This window comes from Osmia lignaria, chromosome 14 (genome assembly GCF_051020975.1).
Source record: "Osmia lignaria lignaria isolate PbOS001 chromosome 14, iyOsmLign1, whole genome shotgun sequence".
Taxonomy (NCBI): Eukaryota; Metazoa; Arthropoda; class Insecta; order Hymenoptera; family Megachilidae; genus Osmia; species Osmia lignaria.
In genome coordinates this window covers 4,216,521-4,233,810 of record NC_135045.1, presented here as the reverse complement: position 1 = coordinate 4,233,810, position 17,290 = coordinate 4,216,521, and the positions used below count along the sequence as shown (strand labels likewise).

The following is a 17,290-nucleotide window of genomic DNA, read 5'->3' as shown; positions in this document are numbered from 1 at the left end:
TGCACATTTCATTTGAGATGTCCTGTAGCGGCAAGATAATTCAGTTTCTTATTCCATAAATAGGTTGGCTATAAGTCTTCGTTAAAATCCAGCCAAAGTATATCGGATTTGAGCAGCCACATACCCGAGAAACATCATCGTCCGAACCGGCTGAGCACAGGTAACAAATCCGGCCAACAAACACAATACTCGAAACCGATCAATCCTTGCAAACCTATACCGAATCCAAAGCCTTCACTAAAACCTCAGCAACTCGTTAACAAAGTGTCGGGTGTGGGGAATGCGCTATCCAAGCTAGATGTTCCAACCGAGAACTGCTTATCCAAAAGTCCGACTACCCCGTGTATAAGTGACAAGACAAAACCGTCTCTAAATCGTCCGTTAACGTTGACTTTGAAAAAAACTGAAAAGTATAAGCTGTCGCTGAACAAACCGAATCAATCGTTGCCCGAGTCACCCGTGTGCGAGGAGCTCAAGCTCCTGAAGGAACAGTGCAAGAAGAACGTAAACCGATTCGCCAGGTTCGCCCAGAAGAGGCGTTCGTGCAGCTATTTCATCGGCCTGGACGACAACGAGGAGGACATGGAGAATATAGCCAAGTCTTTCGAAAGTTTACCAGCGATGAACGAGCGCAACATCGAGAATCTGAACGACAACATGGACGACGGTGACGAGGGGAACGGAAATTTTAGCGACGATTCCTTGGAAGGCGATTTCAAGAATCCTCCTCGAAGATGCGTCAGCGATTACCAGATAAACGTGCATATAGACCGTCGCTCGGACAACCACAGAAACTATTCGTCTACGTACCAAACCTTCCCAAAACGAATATTGACTGGCTCTCAAGAGAGCATACTATCCGATGCATCCGTGGAATCGTTCTCAAAAGGAAGCGCTGAAATCTTGGACTACAGTCACTACGACAACGACAGACATTCGAGCGCGAGTTTCTTTTTATCCCGTCGAAAGATGCAAGCCGGACGCAGTCAGGAGAGCATCCTAACGGACGAGTCCGATTACCAGATGTTCCCCCTGCACGAGAACATGGACCATAGAAGCACAGAGAGCGTGTTAACCGACGACTCCGATTCCCTGGTGAAATCAGCGCCTCTGGAGATGTTGTTCGATTCTCATTACAAAAGAAAGAGGCAAAACTCTGAAACCTACAGCGGGAATCCAAATAATGCCGTGGAACCATCGACCAATGTACAGAATTCTGCGAACGACTCGACTTCCTGCAGGGCGGTGTTCAGGTCGAAGTCCCTTCAGGATACTAGAATAAGCAAAGTGAGAAACGAGAACAGTTATACGGAGGATGACAACGTTCGACCAACGACTTGCATTTACTACGAGTTCAATTTCAACGATGACAACGATGGGAACGTCGAGATGAGAATTGGAAGCAAGTCAGACACCATGCCACGGAGCAATAGTCTAAAGGTGAGCAAAGAACCGCAATCGATGCTGATACTAAACGACTTCGTGGCTCATAAACCACCGAAACCGAAGCGAAACTCTGCTCGAACGCAGAGTATGCGTAACAGAGCTCGTCCAGCGTGGAACAAGTTCGCGGTGGACACGTCTCGCGTGAAGTCCGACTGTAACAATTTTGCAAACAAGTCAGAGGCTCGAACACCGAGCGCGGACGTGAAATCGGAAAGTACCGAGTCTTTTCACGGTTCAAAGAGTATCGAGCAGCTATTGCAGTCGTCTGGTTATTCCTTGCAGTCCAACGAAGACAAAGATAACACTGCAACAAAGTTCTACAGCCTGCAGAATCGTCGTTCCTCGGATAAAGTTGGCGTATACGAGGCTGCTAGACCAATGGAGAGTTTCACATACGATCAGAACGATTCATCTCGTCAGACTTGCTGTTTCGAGGCTCAAATTCCAACGAAGGATACCCAGGAGACCTATGATTCTCTGGAACCTGGTGGTACCTCCTGCGAGTTACAGAACCCATCCTCGAATCTGTTGTCCACGAACGAGCGAATCGACAACCTCGATGCTAGCGTGGATCTCAGGATCACTAGAGCCATCGAGGGAACTGTTAAACTGCTGTCCAAGGAGTTTGAGAACTTGGTTAGAAGAGAACAGTACTTTATGAAGGAAAAGTGTCTGCGTATGACTCAAGACTCGAACGAGAATTTTGCGAAACTCGAGGCTGAGAGGGACGGTAGATTCTGTTCGATGAAACGAGATATAAGGTTCCTTTCCGGCGGCGAAGACAGCGATTTCGCGGACACCTCCGCGATAGACAAGTCGATGATGGAAAGCGGTTCTTCGACGTCCGCTTCGAGCTGCACCAACTCGCCAAAGAGAATGTGGCCGCCAGCCTCGCGTTGCCAAAGCCACATGAGGTGGACTAAAACCTTGCCAACCATTAATCAGGCTATACTACCATCAAAGCATCCTTACGCAGGTACTTGAGGGCTAAAGGAAGAAGTGTCGTCCAGATCTTATCTTCTGTTCGTTACGTAGTGGATGTTGACAAAGTATACACTATATTCTTTCTTTGTACTCTCAATGTGACTGTTTTTATTCTGTACAGTTATCAGCAAGTTATTATTGTACATTTCATTGGCCCGATACGTTTATTTCATTTCAAGACGGCAGCAATCATGTACTTTTCAGTTTGAACGCCTTTTATATTCATAAACACGGTTTTATGAATATTCTTTTATTTTTTTTTATTTTTGGTTTAGCATGATCCGCGATCGACAGCATGTTTTGTCCTTATCATGTAGTTCTATCCTGCTTCCTCATTCTATTGTGAAACGTTTTATATCCCATTTTGTTTCAACTTTACAGTTACTCTTTATTTTATTTTTAATTATTAATAAAGATGCAACTAGTGATGGATGGTAACATAGAAAGTTTCAAAGATATTTGTAATTTGAATTATTTAAGAATGTTCATCACTAGCTATGTCTCGTTGCATTTGAATTATAGTGGCTTACATATTTTCTCACACGAGATTAACATTTATTTTGTATAAAAAACAGACATGCTAAAATTTTTGAGAATTTCATAAACATAGTTTTAGCTGAAGCTTTCAAAAGATGGAGCCACAAGATACTGACGAGCGAATTTTCAAAACTTTCACTTACCAACTCTCTTAGAATTGAAAAGTGTGCGAATAAATATGCGAGTCACTGTGCGTAATCAAACACGAATCTTACCATTTGTTAACTATAGAAATCTGCCATACGGTAATTCATGATTTCGCATATATTGCTTTTGCAATATGCATGAGAGAAAACAGCCTATATTCGTTTTTCTATCCGTTCAAATCGGTGATACACTATTTACATACAAGTACACTGTTCGAAACTTCTACAAATACTTAAATCGTTTGAAATTTTAAAGATAGGTCTATCTATATTAATTCAAGAAAAAGAAAACGAATCGAAGGTAAGTTTTCTCGAGAAAAAAAGAAAGATCACAAGTACACGAAAATACAAAATACACTAAAAATTATGGTAAAATAGTAGCTTAGTGCATGTGTGTGCGTGTTGTTGTCGACAGTTGGCAGTAGTGGGGGGCGAATCTCGTCAAAAGTTTTTGACAGCGAAGAAGAGGGGGGTGGCATGCGACGTGCCTGTTCGCTGAGTGATCTTTCCATCAGCCCGCCAAATAGGTTACTGCATGGTCCAATACAAGGTACCCTTTCATTGTGTCCCATGTCTTTGAGGGTCTTTCCAATATAGAAACTGAAAGATTAAATCAAGAAACAAACTTTTCTATTCCGGTCGTTCGAATAGTTCATTGCCGCCGCCATATTTTTGTACATTTACAAGTTCAAATCTGCCCTCTACTAGTTGTCACAGTCACGACGAGTGCGTGCGGTCTTTTAGAAATTAATTTTGGAACGACCCCCGTATAGCATAGTTATCTTTTATTAAAATCAATCGATTTTTCGATATTTTGATGACATTTTAATAACTCAAAAGCAGTGGTGGCTTGTCGCTAAAATTAGTGGGAGTGCTGCTCCAGAAAATTGTTAGCCTTTGTTTTAAAAGCCGGCATTGCGGGAGCGTCAGTACGCAGCTTTGCGCGCAGCTTCCTATGTGCGCATGCGCACAACAGTCAAACACCATGCCACTGGAACTGTGAAGCGCAGAGTTCCAAACAAAGATTTTTGTATCTTTTTCATAAAGTGGGGGATGGCTACTGACATTTACAAGTATAAAGAAAGAATTAAAGAAAAAGGGACTTATTATGTTAAATGTTATCGATAACATTAAGTGGAAATAGGGGGTGCTGCAGTTCCACAGTGCCTATACGCGAGTCGCCGCTGCTCAAAAGTTAATTACTGATATTACTGTTTGATTCAAGATATCGAATACTATTATTTTTCTCTTTTCAATGTTGCATATACAAATATAGACCGAAATTTATACGTATTTGCTCGTAAACGTAGAAAATGTTTTAGGTAAACTGATTTTTTTCTAATAATTCATAATAGTTTCAGGAAAAGTAGGTAATAAGAATGTAAACACCGCGACGAGAAGTGGGCTAGGAAACGCGAATAGCGGGAATCCGTCTCGACACGCTTCGACGAAGAACCATTCTTCTCACATGACAAGAAGCAGTAGCGTTGGAGTTTTAAATCAAGTACGTTCTTTAATAATTATTACTCTATATAGTTTGTACTTTTTCATTCTCAACGATGGTATATATTATAGAGCGATTCGGAATCGGACGTTGGACCAGGAAACGGAAGGGGATGGAACAATCAGACAGGAAATAACAGGATGAGCGGGTTGATGAGACCAACGATTAGTTCGCAAAATAAAATAAATCATCAAATAAAATCGAGTTCTTCTTCCAATAGCAATTTGCCGTCGGTTCTCAGGAGGAGAGGCATGCAGGGAGCATATTCGAGTGGTAAACTTATAATTAAAAAATACCAATGATTTGCTTTCTAAACAATTTCTTTTCCTTTCGATTAACCCTCCTACAATTTCTTAGTAAATCTAAGTCAAGTGGGTAACCAGGAAGACTCCAGTTCAGAGGATACGTCCTCCAACGGAAACGGTGGAAAACCGGCGCTTCCCCCGAGACCTCGAAGCATCAGTATCGATCATTCTGCTACAAAGTACATTACACTTTCTTCGTAACACACTAAAGTATTGTGGGATATAAGCTTTTTAATTTATTATTTACTTATACTATCGCAGCAGCTTAAGTCTACCTGGCACGACCGTGAGGAGATCGGGATCAACGACAATTATAACAAACTGTCGAAGCGGAAATAGCACGATAGGACAAAATGCGAGCAGAATGTCAACAGCAAATAGGAATCAGTTAGATCCTAGCCCCCAAGAGCTTCCGGTTAAAGATACCGATCGTGCCATCGATGTAGCAAGTGCTGAATGTAATCATCCCTTTTGTTTCTCTCTTTTTTTTCATGTTCTTTATCACAATTCATAATCATCTTGCCGTTTTCAAAGTGTAAGCATGCAAGATTGCAAGAGATACATACTTACAATAACAAATTACTGTTAGAACAGGAATATATGATTGACGTTATTTTTCGTTTGAATATCCAATCAGCGTTGTAAGACATTAAAATCTAATGAAGATTTTACTCTTGCAGTAGGCACGGATAAAACATTAGGTAAACTAAAGACACCTATTGAGAATGCTGTCCTGTGAAAATAATAAAACTTTCAGTGTATTAAAAAAAATTTGTAAGTGATCATGCTATGACAAAGCGAACAAACATTCAGACACAGAATCGTTACGGAATTTAGAACAGACTAGTACCCAGTCTGTAGATCGCTGTACATAACATGCTACACGTTTACGTTCAGAATTTTCATCGAACATTGAACCGTTCAAATGTATTTATTTATTTTCAATGTTTCGTCTGCTTTGTACGTTACATTAATCAAAGGAGAGTATTCATTTCCGAATTCATTCGATAGATTCACAAATTGATGGATAAATTTGTAAATAATGTACATAAATTGATTGAAAAATTCGTGTTACGCCAGTCATGAAATTGCTCTTACTTAGATCATCTTCATAGACCACGAAATAATTAGTTCTATCATCGTTAGAATACTAACCCAAGTATAGGTTTCACAATAGCATGGTCTCATTACGGATTTTAGAATCGATGTAACCTGCACGCTGCACGATTTCACTCGTCCCTTTCCCTCCGCATCGAAGCGAATGTTACATATTTAACAATTCTTATCTTCATTCAACCTATGGAACATCCGCTTCTATTCGTAACCGATTCAAGAATATTCCTCTTTCCATTAAGAAACACGTTAACCATAGAAACACACTTTCGTCAGTTTGTCATCGATTTTAACGTAAATCTCCCTCTTGCAGTGTCCACGCAACTGTGCAACACAATCGCGGACGAACTGACGCGAACGGCGGACAATGTTGTGCAGTTGTACAAGCGTTTAACGATAGATAACGAAGACGATCCGTCTAGAGGTACCATCGACAGGGACACGATGCTAAGAGGCCTTGAATCGTCGGTAAACGAAACGATGCGTACCCTGCGACTGGTTGTCTCCTCCGGTGGCGATAATCACAACGACGGTTCGGCCAGCGGGGACAACGTATCGATGAACGAAGCGACTGCCAAGTTCCAGGAACTACTCGCCGGTCAAGATCAAGGAAAAGTTGTCAATATGATGCAGCAATACTCTGAGATGCTTTTAAGCATGATGCAGCAAATAATGGGAGGAACGCAATCGAGCCATACGTAAAAATCCGTCCACCTTACACGAGTTTTCTCCAAGGGGAAAACCATCAGGACATCCAGCCGCGGTGCACAGTTACTTATCGTATGTACCAACGTGTACAGCCTCTCGGTCTTTGTATACCTGCCCCTGAAGAAGAATGCATCGAGACACGCGTGCTCCTCCGTTATGGTCTCTCGATGTTTCTGAATTTGGATATGTAACTTCACGATTAAGCAGGATCGAGCGTAAAGATGTAAACAGCACGTGTTCTAACTCGAATATAGATCTTTTTTCGTTTTTTTTCTTTTTTTTTTTGTTGTTGAACGCGTAGCTGTTTGCGAGCCAAAGGAAGGAATTGATCCAATTCCTTCTTCTTCTTGATCCAATCGTGAAGCGTTTTGAAAAATTTCTGAAAACGTTAGAAGTCAAAGTTGTTCGATGAATGATCGTGTATCGTTACATCGTGTACTGGACGGTGTTTGTAGCCAAAGTTAGTAGAATATTTACCGGCAATTTCGTGCAAACAGGTCCACGAGATTCGCGGAAGTTCGAACGGGCTAATTAGAGACAGGAGCGGGTACCTTGAACCCTCCGTTTCGAAACTTTTCCTCTCCCATTGAAGCGAAAGCAGAAAAGTAAGGGAAACGAAAGATTGACTGCGTGAAACTCACTCGTATCTTGAGGCCATACGCCCTGAAATGCCAATTAACTAAAGACTCTTAGACTAGTTTCCAGGCAAATATATATTATATATATATTTATCGACTATTTGCGGGATATTATATCATAATATTAGTCTTCTTGTTGTGTAACCAAAGGTTGTCTCTGCCTACGGTCTAAAAACGGAACCTCTCTTCCTTCCCTGACGTTTCAAAGCTTCGACGAAACATCATAATTAAAACGAAAAACCGAAGTATGCAGTAAGCGATGTGTAAACTTGCCGGTATGAAAAGAAATTACCTTGCAATTAGTTTAGTTTAATTGAAAAAAAAGAAGAAAAGGCGGGCTTTGTAGACCCCTTGTCCGATTCGCGTTTGTTGAAAAATCCGAAACGCGATTTTCTATTTTCAAATGTTGAATGAAATAAGCGATTGTTCATTATTCTCCTACCAACTTTCTCGTTCGCAGAAGACACGCGCGTTAGGAGTAGCGAAATTAATTTGACATGAAAACTACTACATTTAGCGACTGCATATTTTCTCATAGAAATTACAAATATTTTTACACGTGAATACCGTCGAGCGAGGCGAATGGCAAAAAGTTCCAAAGAGTCGCAAAGAAAACTTTCGTTGAAACGTTGCGGCTCGACTCGAAGAGCAAGAAAAAATAAAACAGGCTTTACTTAGGTTTCAAAGGAAGGAATTGTATCGAGGAATCAAAGTATTACGAGAACACGTATTAGTAACGATTTTATTACAAACACACGTGATTTCGTTTGTCGGTTCTTTTTTTTTTTATATAAATCGTAGTTACTTTCTCCATTGTCCTTTGTTGTGTAAAGTTCTCAGATTCTGTATGTAATTGTATAAAACGTGCCATTTAGGTTTAACCAGCATCGTTTACGTATACTGCTTTCCTAGGCGTACGAATTAATTCTTGTTGATACACGTGTAACATATCTTTAGTATCCTTTACGCGAATCTAAACTGTCTCTTATTGGTTATATAATTTATAAGACAACTAGGTTAAAAACAATCTTATGACTAACTGTAATTCAGTATTGCTTTACAGAATTTCTTTCTCTTCTTCGTTTTTCTTTTTAATTGAAAGTACGTTTGTGTTCCGTTGTTCTCCCTGATCGTATATTCTTTTTTGGCGCGAGAAATAATTTTTTTTTTATGGAGGTGACCTTATTCCTGCATGATACGGATCGACACCTTTGCCGCTTATTTTTTCTTTCCGATGATCAGGACGATAAGTAAGATCGAAGCAATCTTAGTCGCATAGATTCGTTTACAAAATCAAAAAGGTATCGGTTATCGCTTCTAGTGTTACAGAAACTAACGATGGCTATGCCGCTGAACCTGATCGTTTTAGAAAATCGAAGCCTACGCTTGGTTTCGACGGTGAAGGTGTCGATCGCGTTTAATATATCATCATCGTGTATTTTAGAAATTCGAACGTTTTGTATTAGATGTCAGGATTTTTGTAATGATACATCGTCGTTGTTAACCGTGAAGGCGTACGTAAAAAGGTGGAACGAATGTCGAATCTCATCTCATATGCATCTCCTCGTCTTTACCTAGCTTCACGTGGTAATGAACCATTCCAAATTTCACTATCTCTTTATCTCTCTCTCTCTCATGTGTAATAACCATCAAAGACATTGAAATACTTTTAACTTGATCGCAAAAAAAAAAAAATGTTGATTTAGTGGCTTTGTATATTGTTGTACTTGTTATTATTAAGGCGTATTGTTATGTAGTATGTTGTTCGTTTCTGAATCATGTACATATTTATTTGAACAATTTTTTGCAGAAGACAAGACAGTTTTGGTAATCGTGAAATGCCAAATGTAATGATTTCGCCGCAAAAGAGAATGTAACTTTTTAGCACTTTGTTTTGTATATTACGTTAATAATTAATAATATAATAATTCTTACAAACTGATTAAGTCGCCGATAATTATTGAGGGCGTTCGAAATTTACAATTTAAAATCCTTGACGCAACGAAATGTCGAAAGCGATTAAAAATGTATATTCGAAAGTTTCATTTTCAGAAAACAAGAAGATCAACCCATAGGAATCACAAAGAAGGAGTGGTAGATCATCATGGTGTTTCGAGAATTGAAAATCATGAGTAGCTTTTCTTCGCGCGCTAATCGTCATAAAGATATAGCTGCCTCTACATATAATAGGAACACTGGGTAAATATACGCATATATATAACATCAAATATAGTTCTCAAAATACAACAATATTACTAATTCAAAACGCGGGGTGCATGATTCGTGGAAGACTTACTTGTAACGATTTTGAATGTCGGGTGTAAATACTGGTTGTACATACCGTTATTTTGTTGTGATTGAATTTTTCGCAAATCTGTCGTTATAGAAGTAACAAAAGGATAGTATGACGAGCAACGGCAAGAATGAAATACAATGAGTAGCTTACAAATTAAATTTTCATGGAGGATCTGACCATACTGATCAAATTGTTGGCACTATTATTGCAAAGTCTCCACGTCTTCATCTAATGTGAGTTATCGTTTACCATGCTAAGTTTGTCATCATTTTAACATTTATCTGCTATTTGTTTGACGCAATTCCGCCAGCTGTAACGGGAAAATATAATAGTTTAATATTCAAAACAGAATGAAAATTATGAAATTTATTTCAAAGCAATAGATAATGTTAAAAACCTCTTTCTCTTCGTCAACTTCGTCTTCGTCTTCGTCATCAGAACCGTGAACCGAAGCAGTCGGAGTAGTGTATCTGGAAGAAGTGGGTGATGGCGGCTCGCTGATAGGTCTGGGATAACTGAAACGACCTACTCCACCTTCAGCGTACTCAGAAGTTAATTCCGGATACACGGCTATCAAAGCTCGGATTCTGGCTTGACGGTAATACTGAAAATAATCTTTAAATTAAAACTAATCCAATTAGAAAATAATACAAAAAAAAATAAGAATAGAGATTGAACTAACGATGCCAAGGTTTCTCCAATCAAGAAGATCGCTAAGACGTTCCGTACGATTTCTTTGAATGATACGCTGCCGGCGACTGAGTCGTGCAAAGTCGAACATGTAATGAGCAAGTTGTTGAACGCTATTCTCCAGACCAATGAATCTTCTATCCACGATGTAAATACCGTAACTCATTGGATCGGCTATATGTTCCTCCATAAAGCATCCAAAACCAGATAGATTCGTAGTTATACTGGGAATACCCATAACTGTACATTCCGCTGGAGTGTAGCCCCAGGGTTCGTAATACGAGGGGAAGACTCCCAAGTGACACCCTCTTACAAATTCTTCATAGTCGAGACCAAATAACGGATTTGTTGATGATAAAAATTCTGGATGAAATACTATCTACAACGTGAAACGGTAATTGATATTGATTGTAATTATTATACGTGATGTAAAAACGTGTATGTTGACATTACCTTAACTCGTTCATTAACTGTATTAAAAAGATTGCATCTTCTGATAGAATTTAAAACTGGGTCATTCCAGTCATCGATCACATTGTGTGTAGTAATTGGGGGTAGTCCGTTTCTCTGTAGAGCATACAAACACCTACAACACAAAGCTACAATTAAAATTCTTTATGCTTTGGCTACAATTTATGATCACGTTGATTTGAAATCGAGTACTACCGTTTAATTTTGATAGTGTCTTCTTTTTGTAAAAGATCTTGAGCATCAGGCATGCGACCAGAAAGACACAACTCGTACATACGTTTTCCTATCTTTTGTTGTATGTCGTTAATCGTGTCTCTCAATGATTTGGTAACCTTCAATGGGAAAATTAAATTACTTATGAATAATCATTTCTTATTCAAATAGAAGGGATTTGTTAACTTACAGCATGACCTCGTAACGATTCTACGTTAAAATTATTGGTGCGCGCTGGGAAAATAAGAAAAGCCACTACAGTGGTATCAGGTTTAGATGATTTTAAGTAATGATTTAATCGGGCTAAAGCTTCGATAAATATATCGGCTCCTTTGTTTCCAAATTCATAACGTCCAGCAATAAAAAAGTATAAAGTTTTATCCAGGTCAAAATCATAATGACTGAAACGATATACAAGTGTTAAGTTTAATACGAAGAAAGAACACTTAATTAAAGTCTTATTGGCGATACATACCCATAGAAGTGTCCTCTAACAAATTCGTGTATTTTTTCTTTACTAACAGCATGTAAGTTTTGAAATTCGTGTATTGCCGCGAATTTCTTCACGTTCAAACCATTTGGCGTAATTATATCTGGTTTCCGTTTCAACAAGTGTTCGGCCTCGAAACCTGTTATGTCCGAAACAGTCGTAAATATGTGCGCTAAGTGCGTAGCTGCACGTTCCATACAATATCTGTGATAAATTTGTCGCTTTCCTGCCTCTTCATCGACATTAAACTAGAAAGAAATCGAGATGAGATACCAATTCTATTATCTTTTCGATGCACTTAGCGATCGTGGAGTATACCTTATCTAAATTATTATAAAAGTCAGTCTTTCCCGCGCAAAGATATCTACCAAGAAGCGTAGCGTGCGTAGTGAAAACCGTAGCTACATCCACGTGTCTAGTTCTTAATGCAATTAAACCGACACCCGCTTGCCATTCGTGACAATGTACTACTACACGTGGTGGAACATCTGAGTATCCCTCTGCAGCTTTTCTAGAACGGAAAAAATCGTTTTCAGTGTAACAGGGCATAGAAATAAATGTTAGATTTCGTCTAATATAAAGTTTACCTAAATTCAGTGATAAATTGGCAAACGAGATAACCGAGAATAACGGCATCATTCGCTTCTATATCGAGGTGAGGAATACCAAGATTACATGTGTTCCATAATTCCTGCTTGTATTCATCCAGCTTCCATGCTGCACTTCCAATATCAAAGAGAATTATTTGTGGATTTCCATCAACCAGCCATGTTCCTGTTACCACCTCAATAAGAGTTCTTATTTTATGAAATAAATCTTAGCCATTCTTAACATTTTAAAGATTTTGTAGAAAACAGAATGAAGCACATAACTACATAATTCACATATAGGACCATTACCCTTGAATTAATTCTGGCCTTGTATCTGGACTACAGCCAAATCATTATTCTTGGCACAGAATAAACTACTTTAGCATTAGAAGTATAAGATTTTGACTTTTTATTATGTACTTCCTTCTGCTACCCTTTTTTCACCCTTTATTTAAACCTACTTTAAATCCTTGATCGCGTAAAACTTGAACAGCTAAGTGCAATGGATTGTTATTTGGAAAGTCTGCTTCCTCAACTTCAGTTCTAGCTGAAGTTTCTTTGTATGGACCAATAAGACAATACTGATCTCCCATTTCCTCAGTTGAAACAAAAGCTTTGGACCTTATTACCGTGTATATACCCCCAACTAAAAATAAAATATTTAAAAATAATTATAATAAATTTGAAGTCCTATTGTGAATTGTTAAATTTTGTATACCTTTGTTGGCAGCTTCCCATGCAACTTCAAAATTCCATCTATTTTCATGTTGGGCACTGTATCCACGATCCATAAATTCATGTAAATCATTACTACTGTACGTACGGTAAAATCTTCTAGATACACGTTCCCTTGACATTTTGCTGGCTCTTAAGGTCTATATTTACATAATAAATTTAAATCAATGAATGTTTACATTGATGCAATATAGTATTTGAGAGAAATTGAAGTATATATAATATTGTTTTTTTAATAAAATTATTTTTTAAATTATTCAATGAATTTTTAAATGTATGCTTCAAATTTTTAAAATATTTTTATTTTGTTGAATAAACATGTAAATTAAAAATTTAATTTTGAGACGATTTTTCAAATTCTTTTATTTCAAGATGAAGATCAGTGCGGGAGAATTTCAATTGCCGCGTGTTAAATTTTTTAGTACAAGTTCATTGACGAAATATCATTGTCAAAAGAAGCACGTTGAGTGTTCAATGAGTTTATCGGAGGTCAATGACAGCGCATGGTATTTTATAGCTGTATGCCGGCTCCATTGAAGCGCACAGTGAAAGAGATCTTCCATGACACTTGTCGAAGACGAGGTATGAACGGAGAGATGAAAAGTTTACTTACTTCTCCTTGTAATAATGTTTCACAATAGAAAAGGGAAAAGACGAAGAGGAGAAGTAGATGGATGTACGAGCAGCTCCACAGTCAACCTCGCGTGAAGGTCACCACAAACTACGAAAGGTCACAAGGGCTCAACGAGGCTCGAGTCGGCTTCTCGACATACTTTGAATCCGACGATGAATCTTCGACGATTCACTGATAAACACATTGCTTGTATTTCTGTCGCAACCACAGATGGCACGAGATATCTGAAAGTTTGAGCGGCTATGAAATCATTTTGGCTTACGATCAGTCCTTTCCTTCCGATGACGCGGGTACTTACGTATGTACCACCGAAATATATACAAAAAGAAGTAAAGTACATTCCAACACAGTTGCTAATAGAGTTTACTTTGGCAATAAAGAACATGTATACAAATTGCCCTACAATTATCATATTTTGGGATAAATTTCTGAAGGAGAATTCGAATTATTTAAATAGTAGTTACAATTATACAATTATAATTTTTATTTGTTCGTCTACTAATATAAATCAAATGTAATGTAAATCACGCAAAATTTGTTATAAATATTATTTCAGGGATCTATTTACATTTATTTTATATTTAATTTATCTTACATTTAAGGCAAAATTTAGTCTTGGGGTGTTAGGGACCCCGAAGTACCGGCGACCCTCTGCATACCGACATTGTGGCATCCGGGGTGTCAGAGACCCATATTCATCGGTGGCGCCCTCTGGATACCGACCTGATATCATCGGGGTGCCAGAGACCCCGAAGTACAAGTAACACTGCATACCGGCAGTGTGGCATCTGGGGTGTCAGGGACCCCGAAGCATCGGTGCGCGCGCTCTGCATACCGACCTGATATCGTCTGGGGTGTCAGAGACCCCGTAGAACCAGTGACACTGCATACCAGCAGACCTACATACATGAAGCTACCCGGAAGGAATAATAAAATGTGATTATTTTTAATTTCTCTTAGTGTATTTCGTTTGTGATTGATTGTGAGTCTATTTTTAATGTTTGTGACAAATTAGTTCTTTAGTAATTAGCAATTTTATTTCAATCATGATGTGAGCCGAAACTTTTTAGTAATTGTTTATAATAAACAGATTTTATGATAACTGATAACTGTAATTGATTGGAAATCGTTTGTAATTTACAAATATATCATTATCATTGTTTGTGAGTGAATAATTTCTTAATTATTTATAAGTTTGTTTTATAATAAATAATTGTAGTGTGCATGCGCTACAGATCCGGTCGTATCCATTACTACCTCGAACAAGTGAGTTTTAAGATTTGTTCATTTTTCGTTCTTATATTTCGCTAAATCCGGTCAAACCCATCGCTATCCCGAACAAGTGAGTTTCAAGATTTGTTCGTTTTTCGTTCTTATATTTCGCTAGATCCGGTCAAACCCATCACTATCCCGAACAAGTGAGTTTCAAGATTTGTTCGTTTTTCGTTCTTATATTTCGCTAGTTGCTTCGGGGTCCCTGACACCCCGATGGCATAATATTGGTATGCATTACTGGTACCTCGGGGTCTCAGATACCCCGAATGCCATAGTGTCGCTAAGCAAAGAGTGTCACCGGTGCTTCGGGGTCCCTGATACCCCGCATGTCAAACTGTTGGTATGCAAACAATGTCACCGGTGCTTCGGGGTTCCTGACACCCCAAGATGATATCATGCCGGTTGCAGAGATAGTAACTGGTGCTACGGGGTCCCTGGCACCCCGGATGCTATATTATTGGTATGCAAAGATAGTTACCGGCGTAGGGGTCCTTAATACCCCAATATGATATTAGGTAGGCAGGCAGAGGGCGTCAGTGGCACAGTGGGGTCCCTAACACCCCTTGATAATATCAGGTCCGTATAAAAAGGGCACAACCAGTATAATTTTTTTCCAGAGTTTATTTAATTTACGTCATTTATTTTTTTTTGCTTATTAAATAAGCTCATCGAAGGGGAGTAACATTTAGTATTATATCTCTCTTCTCGGTCTCAGCCGCGGACCCCATTTATTTTACTTTTTCCAGTTATTTATATAATTTTATCCCTCATTATAGGCCAAGGCCATCTCAGTATCCCTTACATCCCTGCATTCCTTCCATCCCAGCATTCCTTAAATACCGTTTGTTTTTTTTTTTTTTTTTTTAACGTGGTGGAAATCTTCAAAAAGACACCTTCAACCCCCCTGGGGAGGGGCCGGAGGTAGTGTGGGATTATTACCCACTAAAACCACCACGGCGGCCTGCACAAGGGCGTTAAGGAGGGTACTTCGACCCTCCGCCATGTGCCAAACTCCGCCGACATCAGGAGCCACACCTGATTCCGGCACTCGTTGGGCCGCGTGCAGTGGAGACCGGGGCCCCAGCCCCGGACCCCTACGGAATTCCTTTAAATCCCTCGTTCCGTTACATCTCTGCATCCCTTACATCCCTACATTCCTTTCATCCATACATTCTTTTCATCCCTACATTCCTTACACCTCTTCACCCCTTAAATCCCTACATTCTTTTCATCCCTGCATTCCTTACATCTCTTCATCCCTTATATCTCTACATTCCTTACATCGCTTCATCCCTTACATCCCTACATTCTTTTCATCCCTACTTTCTTTTCATCCCTACTTTCTTTTCATCCCTACATTCCTTTCATCCCTACATTCCTTTCATCCCTACATTCCTTACATCTCTGCATCCCTTATAATAAATATGTTATCTAGACTGCGTCGAGTAAAGGTAAGTAAAGGTAAGTTTCTGCCGCTAGGGACGCTATGTTTTCGAGAATAATGCGAAAATTTCGAAAAAAACAGCGCCCCTAGCGGCAAAAAAGTGAACTAAAATTTCGATATCGAATCAGCGCCATCTGGTTTTGAAAAAAGGAACTAAAGCATGCAGTAATTTTGGCCCTCTGGCGGCAAAAATGTGAACTAAATTTTCGATGTCGAATCAGCGCCATCTGGTTTTGAAAAAAGGAACTAAATCATGCTCAGTTTTTGGCCCTCTGGCGGCAAAAATGTAAACTAAAATTTCGATGTTGAATCGGCGCCCTCTGGTGACGAAAGAAGGAACTAAATTTGTATAAAATCGCAGGCCTTATAGCCGCAAAAATCGCCTCAATTTCAGGGAGGTACTGGGATGTATGGAATGCCGAAATATAAGAGATACAAGGATGTAAAGGATACAGGCATGTTAGGGATGCAGGGTTGTAAGGGATGTAGGGATGAAAAGAATGCAGGGATGTAAGGGATGCAGGGTTGTAAGGGATGTAGGGATGAAAAGAATGTAGGGATGTAAGGGATGCAGAGATGTAAGGAATGTCGGGATGTAAGGGATAAAGATATATAAGGAATGTAGGGATATAAGGGATGAAACGATGTAAGGAATGTTGGAATGAAAAGAATGCAGAGATGTAAGGGATGCAACGATGTAAGGGATGAAGAGATGTAAGGAATGTAGGGATGAAAAGAATGCACGGATCTAAGGGATGAAGAGATGTAGGGAATGCCGGGATGTAAGGAATAAAGATATGTAAGAAATATAGGGATATAAGGGATGAAACGATGTAAGGAATGTAAGGATGAAAAGAATGCAGAGATGTAAGGGATGAAAAGATGTTAGGAATGTAGGGATGAAAAGAATGCATGGACGTAAGGGATAAAGATACGTAAGAAATGTAGGGATATAAGGGATGAGACAGTGTGGCATCTGGGGTGTCAGGTACCCCGATATATCGGTAGGCGCTCTCTGAACAAAGTCATTTGTTGGATCTCTGGTCACTGTTTTAGTTGATTTTAGCGTAA

General features: G+C 39.1%; 2 protein-coding genes across 13 annotated transcripts in view; one reads left to right on the top strand and one right to left on the bottom strand.

Moving 5' to 3' along the window:
• Wdr62 (WD repeat domain 62) overlaps positions 1-6,815 on the top strand; it is a 53,243-nt gene extending 46,428 nt beyond the window's left edge. For 7 of the 11 annotated variants that reach the window (XM_076692249.1, XM_076692246.1, XM_076692248.1 and 4 more), the window contains 7 exons: positions 64-2,422; positions 4,469-4,617; positions 4,689-4,890; positions 4,975-5,101; positions 5,184-5,380; positions 5,603-5,623; positions 6,349-6,815. In XM_076692249.1, coding sequence (XP_076548364.1) covers positions 64-2,422; positions 4,469-4,617; positions 4,689-4,890; positions 4,975-5,101; positions 5,184-5,380; positions 5,603-5,623; positions 6,349-6,737 — 3,444 coding nt within the window. In that variant the 3' untranslated portion in view covers positions 6,738-6,815. Of the gene's footprint in view, positions 1-63; positions 2,423-3,528; positions 3,664-4,468; positions 4,618-4,688; positions 4,891-4,974; positions 5,102-5,183; positions 5,381-5,602; positions 5,624-6,348 lie in introns of all 11 variants that reach the window. The other 4 variants (XM_034331211.2, XM_034331216.2, XM_034331212.2 and 1 more) reach the window with 4 other exon arrangements.
• A 1,340-nt stretch (positions 6,816-8,155) lies between these two features.
• On the bottom strand, positions 8,156-13,815 carry GlyS (glycogen [starch] synthase). 2 transcript variants are annotated; one of them, XM_034331221.2, is made up of 13 exons: positions 13,799-13,815; positions 13,480-13,724; positions 12,850-13,006; positions 12,593-12,777; positions 12,129-12,325; positions 11,860-12,052; positions 11,527-11,789; positions 11,242-11,452; positions 11,034-11,170; positions 10,821-10,953; positions 10,360-10,746; positions 10,075-10,281; positions 8,156-9,987 (listed from the first exon to the last, which is right to left on the bottom strand). In XM_034331221.2, exons 3-13 carry the CDS (start codon positions 12,986-12,988, stop codon positions 9,955-9,957), a joined length of 2,085 nt encoding a protein of 694 aa, XP_034187112.1. In that variant the 5' UTR covers positions 12,989-13,006; positions 13,480-13,724; positions 13,799-13,815; the 3' UTR covers positions 8,156-9,954. The 2 variants fall into 2 exon arrangements, with proteins under 2 accessions (XP_034187112.1, XP_034187111.1); XM_034331220.2 differs by having other exon boundaries at positions 13,480-13,807.
• Positions 13,816-17,290: the final 3,475 nt, after the last annotated feature.